The 18,242-nt window shown below is 39.2% G+C and overlaps 1 protein-coding gene across 6 annotated transcripts in view; it reads right to left on the bottom strand.

The window, feature by feature from the left end:
- slc24a2a (solute carrier family 24 member 2a) overlaps positions 1 to 18,242 on the bottom strand; it is a 168,463-nt gene that overhangs the window by 7,236 nt on the left and 142,985 nt on the right. For all 6 annotated transcript variants that reach the window (XM_077202072.1, XM_077202068.1, XM_077202070.1 and 3 more), the window contains 3 exons: positions 7,979 to 8,113; positions 7,809 to 7,898; positions 6,946 to 7,112 (listed from right to left, as the gene is read on the bottom strand). In XM_077202072.1, coding sequence (XP_077058187.1) covers positions 6,946 to 7,112; positions 7,809 to 7,898; positions 7,979 to 8,113 — 392 coding nt within the window. The remainder of the gene's footprint in view (positions 1 to 6,945; positions 7,113 to 7,808; positions 7,899 to 7,978; positions 8,114 to 18,242) is intronic.

The following is an 18,242-nucleotide window of genomic DNA, read 5'->3' as shown; positions in this document are numbered from 1 at the left end:
TGTCTGTTAAGAGGCTCAAAAACGCTCTTTATTTCGATGCCCCCATAACTGCCGTTTTAGCTGGGTGGGAGCTCTGGGCATTCGCGGTCGCAGCTCCGCGTAGCAAGCACCAATCCGGTTCGTTTTTTTTCTATAGTCAGTACTCACAAAGGTCTAACGATCAAGATTTACTTAAAAATTGCCCGGAGTTCTCCTTTAACTGAGTTTTACAAAACAAAACATTAACCAAGTGAGCTGCCTCTAGAAGAATTTTGCAAACTCGTTAACTCATCTAAATCGACAACTTGTATGTTAGACCCTATACCGACTAAACTACTGAAAGAGATGCTTCCAGAGGTCATAGATCCTCTTATCAATATCATTAATTCGTCTTTGTCTCTAGGATACGTACCAAAACCCTTTAAGCTGGCTATGATTAAACCGCTTGTTAAAAAAACGCAACTTGATCCTACAGAATTAGTCAATTACAGGCCGATCTTAAATCTGCCTTTTCTGTAAAAGATATTAGCAAAGGCAGTATCCTCACAACTGTGTTCCTTTCTTGAAGGAAATAATATCTGCAAGGATTTTCAGTCCGGATTTAGACCGTACCATAGTACTGAGACTGCTCTCATTAAAGTCACAAATGATTTGCTCTTATCATCCGATCGTGGTTGTATCTCTCTATTAGTGTTACTTGATCTAAGTGCTGCATTTGACACCATCGACCACAACATTCTATTAAATGGACTAGAAAACTATTTTGGCATTAGTGGAATTTCACTAGCATGGTTTAAAGCATACTTATCTGCCTGTTATCAGTTTGTAGCAGTAAATGAAGAGATGTCTTATCGGTCAAAAGTTCAGTATGGCGTACCACAAGGCTCAGTACTAGGACCGCTGCTGTTCACTCTGTACATGCTACCCTTAGGAGATATCATTAGGAAACATGGAATTAGTTTTCACTGTTATGCTGATGATACTCAGCTCTATATTTCCTCAAAACCTAACGAAACTTACCAATTCACAAAATTAACGGAATGCATAGCTGATATAAAAAATTGGATGACTAGTAATTTCCTACTACTAAATTCTGAAAAAACAGAGATTCTAATTATTGGACAAAAAACTTCCACACGCAATAACCTAGAATACTGTTAAACACTTGATGGCTGCTCTGTTAAGTCTTCGTCGTCAGTTAGGAACCTGGGTGTGCTCTTTGATACCAATCTCTCATTTGAAAGTCACGTGTCTAGTATCTGTAAAATCGCATTTTTCCATCTTAAAAATATAATCTAAATTACGTCATATGCTCTCATTGACAAATGCGGAACAATTAGTTCATGCGTTCATGACCTCAAGGCTAGATTATTGTAATGCTCTATTGGATGGTTGCCCTGCAAGCTTAATAAACAAACTACAGCTAGTTCAAAACGCAGCCGCTAGAGTTCTTACCAGAACCAGGAAGCATGACCATATTAGCCCGGTTCTGTCAACACTGCATTGGCTCCCTATTAAACATTGTATACATTTTCAAATATTGCTGATTACTTGCAAAGCACTAAATGGTTTAGCTCAGCAGTACTTGAGCGAGCTCTTAACCCATTATAGTCCTTCCTGTCTATTGCAATCTCAAAATTCTGGCCAGGTGATAATACCTAGAATATCAAAATCAACTGCTGGCGGTAGATCCTCTTCCTACTTGGCACCAAAACTTTGGAACAATCTTCCTAACATGGTCCGGGAAGCAGACACAGTCTGTCTGTTTAAATCTAGACTAAAAACACATCTCTTTGACTTAGCATACACATAACACATTATAGATTGCTATAATTCAATGTTAGGCTGCATAGTTTAGATCAGCCGGAACCGGGAACTCTTCCCATAAATCCTGATGTACTTTGTACATCATAAGAAGGATAGCGTCTACGCTAATATTAGTCTCTCTGTTTATCCCGAGGTTTACCGCAAACCGTCGGATCCAGGCCATATCCAGATCTGAGGAAGGACCATCACATGGACACGACGACAACACATCCCTGAAGTGCCAGCCTCATCAACACTGTGAAGGCCTCATGGACACCTCAACAAACTCATCTCCATACCGGCGTGATGACTCCGACCACTAACCAGATGAACTGGATAATTATCGAGGAAAGTTCTGATCCAATCTGACTTCTGACCTATTATGCCGCCTAAATCATAATCATACACTGTTCGTTTGTTGTCCAAAGGAACACTGGCCCCCTGAATGAGCCTGGGTTCTCCCAAGGTTTTTTTTCTCCATTCTGTCACCTGATGGAGTTTTGGTTCCTTGCCACTGTCGCCTTTTTCACCTTTATTCGCCATTGTCTTTTGGCTTGCTTAGTTGGGGACATTTAACATTTAATTTTGAATTTAACAATACTATTACAACTTTACTTTCCTGTTATCTCTGTAAAGCTGCTTTGAAACAATTTGTATTGTAAAAAGCACTATATAAATAAAGGTGACTTGACTTGACTCTACAATCTACATAGGATGGGAAGCAAATGTACGTGCCACACATACATATATACATATATACACACATATATATATATATATATATATATATATATATATATATATATATATATATATATATATATATATATATATATATATATAACAGCAACAGTATCTCAAATAACCACTCAGTACAACTGAGGTATGCAGGTACACAGCAACAGAAGACCACACCTGGTGCCAATCTTGTCAGCTAAGAGCAGGAAACTGGGGATACAATTCTCACGGGCTCAACAAAATTGGACAATAGAAGATGGAAAAACACAATTAACACGGTCTTTCACTGTTATTTCTAGGGGAGAAATAGTACTGGCTATCATCTCTTAAAATTTTTGGTGGACCAAGTATTATCTTCTAAGATTTTCTTTCATTAAGCTAAAGAAAATGATTAGACAGCCAGACTTTGACCTCATCCAGACAGACCAATAGGGTCTTCAAATACAGGTGCTGGTCATATAATTAGAATATTATCAAAAAGTTGATTTATTTCAGTAATTCCATTCAAAAAGTGAAATTTGGATATTATATTCATTCATTACACACAGACTGATATATTTCAAATGTTTATTTCATTTAATTGTGATGATTAAAATGATTGAAAATCCCAAATTCAGTCTCTCCGAAAATTAGAATATTACTTAAGACCAATACAAAAAAAGGATTTTTAGAAATGTTAGCCAACTGAAAATTATGAACATGAAAAGTATGAGTATGTACAGCACTCAATACTTAGTTGGGGCTCATTTTGCCTGAATTAATGCAGCAATGCGGAGTGGCATGGAGCCGATCAGTCTGTGGCACTGCTCAGGTGTTATGAGAGCCCAGGTTGCTCTGATAGTGGCCTTCTGCTCTTCTGCATTGTTGGGTCTGGCGTATCGCATCTTCCTCTTCACAATACCCCATAGATTTTCTATAGGGTTAAGGTCAGACGAGTTTGCTGGCCAATTAAGAACAGGGATACCATGGTCCTTAACCCTTTAGGCGCCAGAGGTTTTTTCCTAAAACGTTCGATTTTGACATCTTAATTTCAAAAGGCTATATCTTAAAAGTGATAAAAGATAGAGACTTTCTGTAAATTAGATAAATATTAAGGATGACCCAAAGTTTATGTAGGGATTACATTTTCCCATCTAATTTGCATATTATGATGTCATATGGTGGCGGCCACCTTGGATTATAGAATTTTCCAGAAAAGTCACATGTTTAAATGATAAAATGCAGAACTTCTTTCTCCCCAAAATGTCCCTCACCTTCTGTATGCTATATTGCACAATACTGAATGCTCAGGTAAATAGTAAGTAGTAAACACTGTAAATCATTACTAATAAATGGTAGAAACAAACCATATGCATGTAGCGGTTGGCCTTTTGCTGTAGAGATTTTCCATTTACTACATAGAGTAGGCACTCTGATTCCATGTATGGGGCACATATATTATTCATATGCTTGTGATAGACTATGCATAATAGCCCCGTGTCACACCGACTCTGCCCCTGCTACGAGCAGCGCGGCCAGATCTGCCTCGCGCGCGCGCGCCGAGTGTGCGCAGCTCAGACTACTGTCATTGTCATTGTGACTCCCCACCCTGCCCCCACGTTGCCCCCTAACTGTCCTATGAATACTTCGACCTCGTCTAACATACCCAGTGGCATTAGACAAAGTCTCCACCGCAATACTGTCGCCGCGATTGCGAAGAGGCTCACGGTCAGAAGACAAATCTACGTGGCTAGCGTGGGAAAAATCTCCCGCCTCGTTCCCCACAAGACTAACACGCCTGCTAACTTCACGATGAACACTCGGACCCCGGGAAACATTGTTCCACCACTGACAATGGGCAAAGGACCATCCACATTGGGCAAAGGATTCACCGTTTGTGCTGGGTGTAGGGCTATACTTTCACTTTCAGAATCACCGTCATCTTCTGAATGCAGTTATTCCCCTTCAGAATCAGGGTCCGCGATAAGACCCAACACTTGTGGGTAAGCTTTATTGATGCCATTAGACAATAATAATAATAATAATTATAATAATAATCTAATGCAAATACTCGCTGACGTTGACAATATTGCTCTGATAAAATGGCTCACTCGCACACTAGCTCCGCTTTTGTTTACACTGATTCAATGCGCTCTAGCTCGAAGATTTTGTATAGAACCATGACGTTTTTTTGAGTCAGGGATGAAGTATGACATGTCTGCCATCTAGTAGAGGGGAGGTCGAACGAAATTTGACACCCTATTTGACAAAATCGGCCGTTTTATTCACTGCCGCATCTTGTCAAGTAAACTCGACCGTGGCGTCATAAGGGTTAAACCAGGTACTGGAAGCTTTGGCACTGTGTGTAGGTGCCAAGTCCTGTTGGAAAATGAAATCTGCATCTCCATAAAGTTGGTCAGCAGCAGGAAGCTTGAAGTGCTCTAAAACTTCCTGGTAGAAGGCTGCGTTGACCTTGGACCTCAGAAAACACAGTGGACCAACACCAGCAGATGACATGTCACCCCAAACCATCACTGACTGTGGAAACTTTACACTGGACTTCAAGCAACGTGGATTATGTGCCTCTCCTCTCTTCCTGCAGACTCTGGGACCTTGATTTCTAAAGGAAATGCAAAATTTACTTTCATCAGAGAACATAACTTTGGACCACTCAGCAGCAGTCCAGTCCTTTTTGTCTTTAGCCCAGGCGAGACGCATCTGACGCTGTGTCTTGTTCAAGAGTGGCTTGACAGCTGAAACCCATGTCTTGCATACGTCTGTGCGTGGTGGTTGAAGCACTGACTCCAGCTGCAATCCACTCTTTGTGAATCTCCCCCACATTTTTGAATGGGTTTTGTTTCACAATCCTCTCCAGGGTGCGGTTATGCCTTTTGCTTGTACACTTTTTCCTACCACATCTTTTCCTTCCCTTCGCCTTTCTATTAATGTGCTTGGACACAGAGCTCTGTGAACAGCCAGCCTCTTTAGCAATGACCTTTTGTGTCTTGCTCTCCTTGTGTAAGATGTAAATGGTCGACTTTTGGGCAGCTGTCAAGTCAGCAGTCTTCTCCATGATTGTGTAGCCTACAGAACTAGACTGAGAGACCATTTAAAGGCGTTTGCAGGTGTTTTGAGTTAATTAGCTGATTAGAGTGTGGCACCAGGTGTCTTCAATATTGAACCTTTTCACAATATTCAAATTTTCTGAGATACTGATTTTGGGGTTTTCATTAGTTGTCAGTTATAATCATCAAAATTAAAAGGAATGATCCCTTGAAATATATCAGTTTGTGTGTAATGAATGAATATAATATCCAAATTTCACTTTTTGAATGGAATTACTGAAATAAATCAACTTTTTTGATGATATTCCAATTATATGACCAGCACCTGTACTGCTCAAAACAAAAGTGCCTTTTAATGAAAACAAACTCGATATGTGATATCTGGGTAATATGAGAAGATGAAGGCAACGTAACAGCGTGTGTAACACACATACACAAACAACAACCTACAAACACAGAGAGAAGGTGAGGATAATGAGGAGATGACGAACAGGTGTGATGATCTGATGACTGGTGGGAAACTTAGACAAAAAAACACATGTGACTGATGAAAACAAACTGAAAGTCCATGAAATGGGACACTAAAAACAACCAAAACTGAGGGCGTTTGACAAATATAACTGTGTGTCTTCTGCATACATGTGGTACAGATGGATCCCAGTGGGCACATAATACAATAGCATCCGGTCCGTTTTGAAGTTCCAGTTACTTTTGACAACTGAATATGCTGGATTTTGTTTTTGGATGAGCGAGGAGGATTTTTCTTGAAACCCTCCCAAATAACTTGTGGCGATGTAGGGGTTGTTTGATTTTTTTTTAAGGCTTTCGGACCCTGAGACTCAACTAATCTCTGCAAATCTCCATCTGTGATCCTTGGAGAGACTTTGGCCACTCGAACTTTCCTCCTCGCCTTGCATTAAGACAGTATATATATGCTCACCCAGGATGCATTTATTTGATAAATACAGTAATATTGTGAAATATGATTACAATCTAAAACAACTTTTCTTAATGTAATATATTGTGAAATGTTATTTATTCCTATGATGCAAAGCTGAATTTTCAGCATCATTACTCCAGTCTTCAGTGTCACATGATCCTTCAGAAATTATTATAATATGATGATTTGCCGCTGAAGAAACATTTCATATTACCAATGTTGATGACAGTTGTGCTGCTTCATATTTTGTGGAAACTGTGATACATTTTTTTTAGGATTTTCTGATGAATAGAAAGTTTAAAAGAACAGTTTCTATAGGAAATAGATTTTTTTTTAAAACATAAATGGGTTTGCTGTCACTTTTGATCAATTTAATGCATCCTTGCTGTAAAAAAAGTATTCATTTCTTTAACAAAATAAAAAGAATTAAAATCCTACCCCACAGTAATGTCAAATATATTAGAGCCCACAGAACTGGACACAGCCATGTCGCCCAGACCCTTGCGGGCCACAATGACACTGGTAATAAGGTCAGGGATGGAGGTTCCAGCTGCTAGAATTGTCAGGCCCATGATCTCCTCTGTGATTCCTATAGTCTCTCCAACCTGCAAGAATATTAGCACAAAACAACCAGACTGGTGAAGATAATAAATTGGCACAGAAATATTTGGCCTAAAATCCCAATTGGGCTTAACATCAGTAGCACACTGCCAGTAGAAATCCAATAAAGGATAAAAGAGCACACTTTCATTTAACACACTTAAGTACACTTTTAATAAGGGCACGTTGTAATAATGTCAAATTAAATGCTTTACTTTAAAATACATTTTAAATCATTATGTTTATAAAATACATTTTAAATCATTATTTTTAAAAATCTTTTGCTAAAGGAGTGCACTTATTTTGATGTTGACTAACATACTAAAGCACATGTAAGAAACTTGATTATAATTTTAACTGTATTGTGTTATTTGATATTACATTTAAAGTTAATATATTTTAAATGTAATAAATTGAAACATCACAATTAAAAATGTGTAATTGCATATACAGTATATTTAAATACATGACATACAAGGTTCAATAGAACTTATATTAAATTCTATTTTAATTTTCCATAAATGCTTGTCAGTACATTCAGCAGTAAACTTTAACCAAATTATAAAGACAATAAAAGTAATTATGAAATGACATGTTCACACTAATATAAAAGTATATTCTTTTAAAGTATATTAGTTCTGTAATAAGCACTCTTTTTAACACTGTGGTGAAGTGTACTTTGTCAGCTGCAGCAGTCTTACCTGATGAGCCCACCAGACCATCAAGTAGGAGAATGCTGCGATCCAGCAAATCGCCCCCAGAAATGTCACAGGAAAAAACTTCTTTGAACTCTAAAGAAAAAACACACAAGAAGCGTCTCACAGTTACATCCAGCTTGCAATTGCAACACAGCTAGTCAAAAAGTACTCACAGACTTCCTGACGTCTGGCAGAGTTATCCACAAAGGGAAAACTATGGGAAGGATTAAGAGATACGTGAAACGCTTGCGGCCGGTCTCTGGCCATGACAGGCTAAGAGGCTGATCATCCTCATCATCTTCTTCCCCCTGATTGGAGAGAAATGTGTGGAATGTGAGCATTTCTAATTATCTCCAAGATGCACACACACACACAGACACACAGACACACAGACACACACACACACACACACACACACACACACACACACACACACACACACACACACACACACACACACACACACACACACACACACACATCCCACTCTAACACATTCAATTGCGTCCCTGTTTCTTCAAATAAAGGTTGTGTAAATCCCATGGGATGGAGGCAGTCGTGTCAGAACATGCCATATTTCAGGCAGCTATAAACCGTGGTTATTATAATTAACTACATCTAAAACCATAAAAAACACAGTCATTACTTGAAATAAAATAACGTTACTTGAAATAAAATAAAGTTAACTGAAATAAAATAAGTTTCTCAGTCTCATAACATTTCTCAGTTTCATATAGTTTAACTGTATATACTAAAATAAATAAAACTTAACAAAAAAAAAGAAAGGCATTCAAAAACATTAACTAATGAAAATGACAAAAACACATTGATTAACTAAAGGATTAAAACGTTAACTAAAATTAAACCGAAATTGGAAAATACAGAAATCAAAATTAAATTAGAAAATAATTTAACTCAATGATACTAAAATAACACTGAAACACACAAAAAAAATTAACTATATATATATAATAGAATATCTGTTTACTATTTTTTTTTTTTTTGGTAAAAAGTGTATAGGTTCGCTAGCGACCCGAGGTATGTAGCCTGTTTTTTTTTCTGCGTAACAAAAAATGGATTTATGATGAGTCGGTAAGTGCAATTCACCTTAATTCCTTACGATGGCAATGTCTGATACACAATTATGACATGATTTCATTCATGCAACCTTTGTTTTGGAGGGGCGGGTCAAGATGGCGCCGTGTTAACAGCAACTTTATTATGCTCTAATCCATTGCTACTGCATGTACGGTGCTTAAGGCTTTGAATTTCTATGCTCAATGTATTATGTAACTTGTAGTGGAATCTCAACATATCCTTTAAAGACTGTTTTTAACGTTTATTGGGACCCTCTTTTATTTACTTTAGCTAGTTTCTACGCCTGAGTGAAATAGCTCCGTTGATACAACCATGGACGAAAAAATGGATACAGCCTCTGATACAGCCTTTCTGCAAACAACGAAAATCTAAAGGTACATAACTACACAAGGCGTCTAGAAGATGCATTTGGGGGCTCTCCTGACACTCCTAGTAAGTCCCCAGCTCTGAAGAAATCTCGTTCCAACACCTCCGACACAGTCTCTAATTCTGTGTTGCTATCGGCAATCGTAAAGGTTAGCAAGTTACAAGAAGAGTTATTGGTAAAACTGCATTCCGTCGAAGCATCGTTGAAGGAAAACATTGCTTCAATCTGTAACCTCACCTGCTCGCTTGAAGCCATCAACAAGCAGGTGGAAGACGTGACGGATAAGCATTCTCTGCAAACAAAAGTTATGACGTTGGAAAAGGAAAATAAAGCTCTCAATGAGAAATGCAGCAGTTTGGACAGATACAAACGCAGATGGAACCTCTATGTAGCCGGGATACCTGAGCGCGAAGGGGAAAACATCAAAATGGTCGTCATCGAGCTGTTCAGGAACCTCTCTCCACACACCGCAGAGAAACTGCAGGACATGGTCGACATCGCGCATCGGCTTGGCCCCAAGTCTGGAAACATCAACCCGCGACGGATCATCGTTCAGTTTTTATCCCGCACATGTCGAGATGCAATATGGGCAGAAGCCAAACGATCCAAACTTTTGAAACAGAAGAAATTTCTCTTGGAAGATCTGACGCAGGAAGACGAAGAGGCGAGAAACAAACTTTGGCCACTCGTTGAAAAGGCAAGAAGGGAAGGAAAGAAAGCTGGGTTTAATGGGCCCGTTGCCTTCATAAACGGGAAGAGAATTTCTGTTTACGATATTTAGTATGCCCCTTATATTGTGAATTTGCGAAATGGGAGGCGTTTATTTTTATTTTTTGGGTCCACGACAGGGTGTGTTGACCTTCCTAGTTTTTATTGGGTATTTGAGCCTTAAGCTCTGGATATCTTCTAAGAAGCATTTATTTACTGTACTTGTTTCTGATATGGGACAAAAGGGACATATATTTTTAGCAAGAGACACACTCTTGTGTAAACAATAAAACATTCTGGAGTAAGCAGTGGGGGAGCACTATTTCTTTTTTGTCAAAACTCCAGTTCGTCAGATGGGGGTCGCTATATTACCTAAAAGTGGATTTCAAGGAAAGGTTATAGAAACGCTTTCTTCAGGGATTGGAAGGTGGATTCTCTCAGTTGTTCACTTGGATTTTGATTCACTTTTATTATGATTAACATATATGGGTTCAAAAGTTCTGCAAACAAAATAAAACTCTACTTGATAGTATAGTCATTTATATAAGTAATATACAACTTAAATATCCCTCTGCCTTTATATTATTTGGTGCCTAGAAATGTGTCTAATAGCGTCAACCCCAGGGATTAAAGTTCTCCGTCTCTACGACGGATTTCCGTTGATGCAGCGAGTCTATGACGGATTTCCGTCAATTGCAGGGTTCCCGTCTGTCCATGCCTTAAATTCACTTTTCATAATTTAAGGCCGTAAATAGGCTTTCGTTTCTCAAATAGTGTGATAAATGTCTTAATTTTAGTTTGAATAGGTCTTAAATTAAGGGAAGACGAGGTGTATTCACCCTGCTGAGTGGGATGTGATAAAGCCTGGATTGGAGCGAAAGCACGTTCCTCTCTCCACTCTAAGCATTTTGTAATCACTCCGCTTTGGGTCCACTCCGGGTGGAAAACTGCTCCGTGTTCACTCAATTAATCTTAGTTTTGGAGAAGTGCATGTCAGGCTACAGCTGGTTTGCTGCGGTCCGAATTCGAGCGCGTTTGTTCGCACCCCCCGCAGCGTTGGTCTTGTTTCACATTCAACTTAATTCTATCAAACCCTGGTGCGTTTGCGTGCATATTTCGTCATCGCATACATGCATGGCGCATGATAGAAAACTGAACGCTGGTCAATATTGGCCGTTTCTCAATACCAAGTACGCAAACGTGGGACTTGCGTCCTTGGTAGTTCAGACTTGCCAAGTTCGACTCAGGAGAACAACTCCCGAGGAAGAAAGGACGCGAGTCCGGTTATTCTGCAAATGGAATAGCTGCGTTCTTGATCGCGTCACTCAGCTCGCTCTGGCTACTCCGGTTATCTCTTTATGTATATTTTAGGCAACAATAAAATGAAATATGGTATAAAATACAACTCTGCCTCTTTTCATCAACAATAAAACGAAATGTATATAAAACACCTCTTTTCATTTATAAATGATAGTAAAGATAGTATCATAAACATATTGGCCACACACATTGATTATCTTCACTGCATATATTTATAACAACACGAAATATAAAACACAACCCTGCTGCTTTTTGTTTTCATTTTAAAAATATGAAACAATATTGATCATTAAAACTGACATTTAACAAACAGAGACAGGGTTGTATCGTTTTATTTTATTATACATGTACACATAAGAGAATGCATAGTAAAATATATATAAATAATATTTTATATATTTTAGAATATATACCATTACACAACCCTGTCAATGTAATGTCATTAAATGTCAGTTTTAATTATCAATAATATCCAGTATAAAAGTATAAGTAGCCTAATAGGTAGGCTATAAGAAGCTATGCAATGAGAAATAAATCAAACAATTCAGTCAAACATTAACTTTGTAGCCTATAAGAGAGCTGACTAAAGTTAAATAGCCTAAATATATAAAGTTATGAAACTTCACTTTGCCCTCAGCCAAAACGATTTGCAATAGAACAAACTATATATTAATATAGTTTAACATGTTTGGTCATATAAGATCAATAAAAACATGCACTGAAAAGTTATGTAGATGGTTGATTATTTGTCAAGCTAAGTAATTATTTTTCATAGATTAAAATAGCTTTTAAAATACGCAAACTGGCAATATTAAAGCGGTTTAAAACATCTCCCCTTAAAACGCTATTGGTCTCAACAATTTAAATAAAGTTAAAGGAATATCACTTGGCCTAAAAAAAAGTTCAGTCAGAAGAATTTTTTTCACTTTAATCCCTGCAACCCCCTAAATGCAAATCTCTGTCAATGTCTGAACCTGGTTGATGCACATAGATATTTAAACCCCGATATACACTTGGTTTAAATCAGATTTTTCTCAAAAATCATGTATAGACCTGTGGCTGATATCAGACTCTTTAATTAAATTGTTGGTATCAGCAGAAATTTCACCCTCACCTCTAACATATCATGCAGTAATTGACATTACTTTATCTGACGATAACTCCAAGCAGAGAAGAAAAGTAAACCCTGGGTACTGGAAGTTAAATTGCTCCTTTTTACTGTCTGACTCATATTGTCAGTAGATTGAGAAAATTGCAGAGACTGTTAAATCTCAGGCTAATATCTCGGACATTTCTAAATGGAGCCATTTAAATATGAATGTAGGAAATTCTCAGTTAAATTTGGGAAAAATAGAATGTCTGTTAAAAATAAGGAAATTACAGATTTAATTAAAAAAATAAATTAAATTTTAAAGAACCCTGACCCAGGTGAGTATGACAAGGAATCTCTTTATACTTCACATGCCAGTCTGGATGATCTCTTTCTAGAAAAAGCAGGGGGCGCATTTATTAGATCAAGATCAAAATGGCTTGAGTTTGGAAAAAAGATTCTGCCTACTTTTTCAACCTAGAGAAGTAATAAAAAAAATCTCTTCTCTATATATTAATAATACGTTAAATTTAAAATTTAAATTTGTTTTTCAATTTAAATGTGTATACTTCTTCTTTTGACCCTAACACTTCATCTTTGTTTTTTCATAAGATTCAATCTGTTATTCCTAAAATTAATGACCAAATTTTCTTAGAATCCCTTTAATATAGATGATCTTTATAATATAGTAAAAAGAATGCCAAATAATAAATCCCCAGGGCCAGATGGGTTACCTTTTGAATTTTGTAAAAGTCTTTTGGGACTCTATTAAACATCTTCTTTACGAAGCCCCTACTGAGTGTTCAATGAAAGGTGAATTGGCAGAATCAATACCTGCCTTTACATGGACCCTTATAATCGGATTGACGGCTCAATCGGACTAAAAACCTTCATTTGATTGAGCTTGATCCGATTGGAATTTCGATCGGATTGAAAGGGGTGGTTTATTCCTTTTGTAATCCGATCGATAGAACATGTAAACACTTGATCGGATTGAAAACCGAAACTGAAAGGATTACGCATGTGCAATGACTTTGAAATAGCATAATGACGTATGACACATGGAACGAGCTCTTCTTCCTGTTGAATAAAGTGTCATCTAAATGAGTGTCCCATTATTCTAAAATTCTCATTTCACTCAGCGTCTGTGAAATGGAGCAGGACAACGTCCCACCAGTCCTTGTTTCAGACTCAGGGTTTTACTGCGTGAGAAATATAAGCAGCACGGCAAAACCGTTCATATGCTCATTTTCTCCAAATCATGACCAGAGACGGATAAATATTAAGTCTGCATTTTAAAACAAATAAAGAACCAATAGAGGAGAATAGTTATGCGCGAACAGTGGCAGTATATTTGTGCAGTGTGCTCATGTCAAACAATCTATTCCGATTTAAAGCTTGTGACATATAAACGCGCACATCAACCCGATTCTTTATTTATCGTTCATTTAAACACCGTGTTCGGATTCATCAATCGGATTGATTTCATTCCGATTGAACCAAAAGGTGTTCATGTAAATGAAACAAGGTCTCATCTCTCTTATACCCAAGCCTGATAAGGATAAAACATTTTTAGATAATTGGCAGCCGGTCACCCTTTTGAACTCTGATTGTAAGTTATTGGCTTCCATATATGCTGAAAAGTTCAAACCTTGTTTGTTTCTCCCCAATTTTCTGTGGGGCGAGGTATTCGCCAGGGATGCCCCATCTCTCCTTTTCTTTTTGAATTGGCCGCTGAGTTTCTAAGTTTATATATAAAACCCTCAAATATTGAGGGTATAAATATTGGAGAGAATACTTTAATAATTAGTCATTTAGCTGACGATACTTGTCTCTTTCTTAAAAATGATTCATAAGTCTCTGGTGCCTTAAGCAATTTTAATCTTTTCTCCAAAGCTTCTGGATTGGTGGTAAATCCCACAAAAAGTGAAATTTTGTATGTGCATGATTCAGATAAAGTTTCTGTTGATGGTATTAAAGTTAAACATTGGGTAAAATATCTTGGGGTCGATATTTGCAGATCAGGGGCCCGTTCTTCGTACGTTGCTTAAAACATCCAAGATCAAACGAGACATCCAAGATAATATTATTGTGCTCATCATGATCCGGCTAATTAGGTTCTATGAACACTCCTGTCGGTTATGATTAGTATAGCTGGATTGAGTTATCTGAGATAATTGCGCGTTCATGCGCTGGTTTAAAAGGGGATATGTATCGATAGTAGAAACATCGATACATGGTTGCTCATCGTGGCCAAAGAGCGCGCTCAGTTTTTCTCCGCAGCAGAGCAAGAATTATTGCTTGAAGGATAAGCAGAATTTTAAATCTTAATTAAAACGCCAGGGAAGACCTCAAAGCAAAAGCCAGGAGAGAGGGCTGGCAAAAAGTAGCAGACAAATTAAGTTTGTAGTGACCATCTTAGACGTTTTTATCACTTATTACAGTATATATTTTTGTATTTTAATAATTAATTCTAAATAATTTTGTATTCTAAATAATTAATAACTTTGTTCATTGTAATGTCAGAGTCACCACCCACTACTAGAACATGGGAACAAGTAAAAGTGAAGTAGGCTACTAGAATATCCTACATAATAGTATTTGTACTACTTATAGTCTCTTTTAAAAAGGCACTGTTAATAAATGTTTGCCTATTTATAAAAGCAACCAAGAAAAAGGCTGAGAAAAAAGTGAAAAGAAAAACAAATAGGTGGTGGTCCTGCACCCCCACGTTATTCAGGCAGAAGAGCTAGCCCTTGGGTTGAATGTGAACCGACCCATTGTGGAGGGCATCCCTGGGTTCAGCTCTTCCTCAGACCCACAGCCAGGGACCAGTAGAAGCAACTCCTTCACTGCTGTAAAATGAACTTTAAATGATCTTAGTACACTGTAAAATAATTTGTTGCTGCATTAAATTAAGTAAGCCTATAATCCAGTCATATCAACGGTTAAACCAGGAGTTGTACTGAATTGCTTTGACTTGTGAAAGTGTACATGTGTGAAATGTAGTTAATGTAAAAAAATATGTTGCCATATTATTAAAATATGTTGCATATTATTGATCACATTTCCCCCCAGTGTACTTCATTGTAATGAAATTGTGTTTTTCTCTTTTGTTCAGTTTTAAACAATACACCATCACTTTTACCATTTCCCAAGCAAGTGCTGGCTGAAGCATGTGCAGTAAGAGGACTTTTTCTAACTTTACATCAAAAGGGAAGAATTTACAACACTTTGTAATGCTCATTTTCCCCAATGCACATGACAGTAAAGAAACCCTCTCAGGTGACTGTCTTTTGGAGAAAGTATCTGCCAGTGCATAAATATCTTTACCTAATTTACACTTGAGTACCTATTATTTCTGAATGCAATATGAGTTGCAGGACTCCACATCTACAGAAAGAGTCTGCAAATGGCAGTGATACAGAGGTGGGCAGTGTTGTACTTTTCTTTTTCTTTTTTGTTACATAAGGCATGCGTTGACAGGTTTACCCCAACCTACCCCTAGAAAATAGAGTAGCCAGTTAGAATTTTTTTTTGACAACTTAAAGAAAAAATATGGCAGTAGAGATAGAGTTGCTTCAAAGGAACTTCAGAGTAAGTGCTAAATATATTATTTCACACAGAGTACTGTTGCTGACCTTATATCTCTTATTGCAGGCAAAAATTACTTGATCACTGGCTTTTCTTTACAAAGAACAATTAAAATAAAACTCAAAGAACTAAGTATATTTGTCTTGTCATTAATTAAACATTTAATGAAATGTTTTATATTTTTTCTGATGGTGGCAATGTTGTTTAATATGGCACATGCAATGTCACAGGCCCTGTCAGGTGCAACCCTCTGGCTTTTCAGACACTGAAATCTTCCCTTTAGTTGGCCAAAGTTAATTTCATTGTGTGCTGTTGTCCTGGCTAGAGCTGCATTGTAACTGGTTTGGGGTTTGGGTCAGGGAATGGGGTCATAAAACACCTGTCTCCAAGCAGGATCCTGTAATCACCTGTATAATGTAAAAATGCAGTTCCCTTTCAGTCGATAACATCAGACGTAGTCGACGGTCGACTGAATTGGGATCTCACTAGGGAGCCTATCCTCTTCGAGTACTATTGAACGAGCCAATATAATTGGGGTGCGTGATTCGTATCACACACTCCGCCCCCGCGGCGCGGTATAAATACGGAAGTGGATGCACGCACTAGTTGCCTTTCGCTTCGGAGCCGATCGTTTGATGTCTCTGAGAGTGCTGTTGTCTACAACGAGCGAGTGTGTCAGTGTTCTTCAGGAAGACTCTCCCAGTGCTGGTGTTCTACAGCGCGATTGCAGCGGTGATCGCGAGCTTTGAGCTCTCAACTGCTGTTTTAACAGCGACAAATTTCTAAATGTTTGTGTTTGTTGATGGCTGGTTAGAGGGCGGAAAAGTGAGTGCTTCACTGTTTCAGTTCTCTGTTCAGTGTTGCCGCGGTCATTCCCCTGTGTGCTCTTGGGGCGGGCCGTGGAACCTCCTTGGTATCTTGGGGCGGGCCGCGCTGGTTCTCAGCTCGCCGCCCCAGTGCCTTTCTTTCCCGAAATGCATGGAGAGCTTATCAGGTGGTGAACAGCATCTTTCTCTGCCAGAAATTGCCTGAATAGCTTTTCCCCCTCATTACCCTTGATGGAGGAACAGTGAAGGGTTGCGAGGTGTCCCTCCATTGGAGCGGTCTGTCGACACAGGTGCACTGCCAAGCCAGATGGCAAGCGACAGCGGAAGCTTTCCGTAAAGGGCCGCCCAGGAATGGGTGAGATGCACTTGGAGTGGCACGATCACTCCCTCCCCCCGGGTGAGGGCCGGGTGGAGCCTTTGTTTGTGTGTGTGTCTGTTCCGCCGCTGGCTCCCTAAAAAAAAAAAAAAAAAAAGCGGAGCAAGCGGTACCCACACTTCAAAGAGAGAGCAATTTCATCTGTTCCTGGGTCCCAATAGGGCCAGTCTGGCGGGTGTGACCCTGTATAGCCATACACCCCTCAGCTCCCCCTTGGTGGCCAGCAGGCAGCTTGGTGCGTTCGAGGACCCGGTCATCCGCCTTCTCACGCGCCCCCTGCCGCTTGTGGAGACAGGTAAGTGTTGCACAGCACACTAACAGCACTCTCTCTACTTTGCTGCCCCACCTCAGGCTCGGCTACCCCGCTCAAGTCAGTGAAAGTCATCACATTAGGTGTTGAGCAGACGTGCTCCTGAAAATTCAGTGATATTCATCACACCGAGTGTTGAGAAGTGCTCCTGACTTGTGCATGTTTATCTTATCCTGCTGGCGAAGGATTTGATATAGCCGCTCCTCCAGCCGGTACGAAGGCCAGTTGTAAACTCGTTCTTCGTTCTACTAGGTGGTGGGTCGTGACCATCTTGGCCCAAGATTGGTCTGCAGCTCCGACCTGTAAGACATGTGCTTAAAAACAGATCTCTACCTTCCGCACCGCAGGCCATCCTGTGGGTTGCGTGTAAGGGTGGAGTATCAGTACAGTGTCCTTCCCTTCGAGTGCTCCAGAGCCCGTTGGGTCTTCAGGTCAACTGGAAGAGAGTAATCTCGCCCACGGGCTGAGTATCGACCCGCAGTATGTGACCGCTTCAGCGCTAGCTTCATGATCGAGTCCCGAGGTGACTGTGGCAGAGCAGCTCACCCTGTGTGACTATAGTTCATCCCGGTCTGCTGCCAAACCCTCTTCAACAGAGGGGCCATGTACAAAGGGCGTGTTTTAACGGGGGCCTGGGCGACCCTCGACTACACGGGCATTCGTGCCTCGAGTTGTTAGACATTGCGACCGTTGCGCAAGCTTCCCTTGCATGTCACAACTCACCCCTCACCGCCTCCTTGGAGTCAG

This window comes from Siphateles boraxobius, unplaced genomic scaffold, assembly GCF_051911475.1.
Source record: "Siphateles boraxobius isolate OS27281-9 unplaced genomic scaffold, OSU_SipBor_1 48, whole genome shotgun sequence".
NCBI lineage: Eukaryota > Metazoa > Chordata > Actinopteri > Cypriniformes > Leuciscidae > Siphateles > Siphateles boraxobius.
Note: the sequence above shows the minus strand (reverse complement) of the source record. Positions and strands in the feature narration are given on the sequence as shown.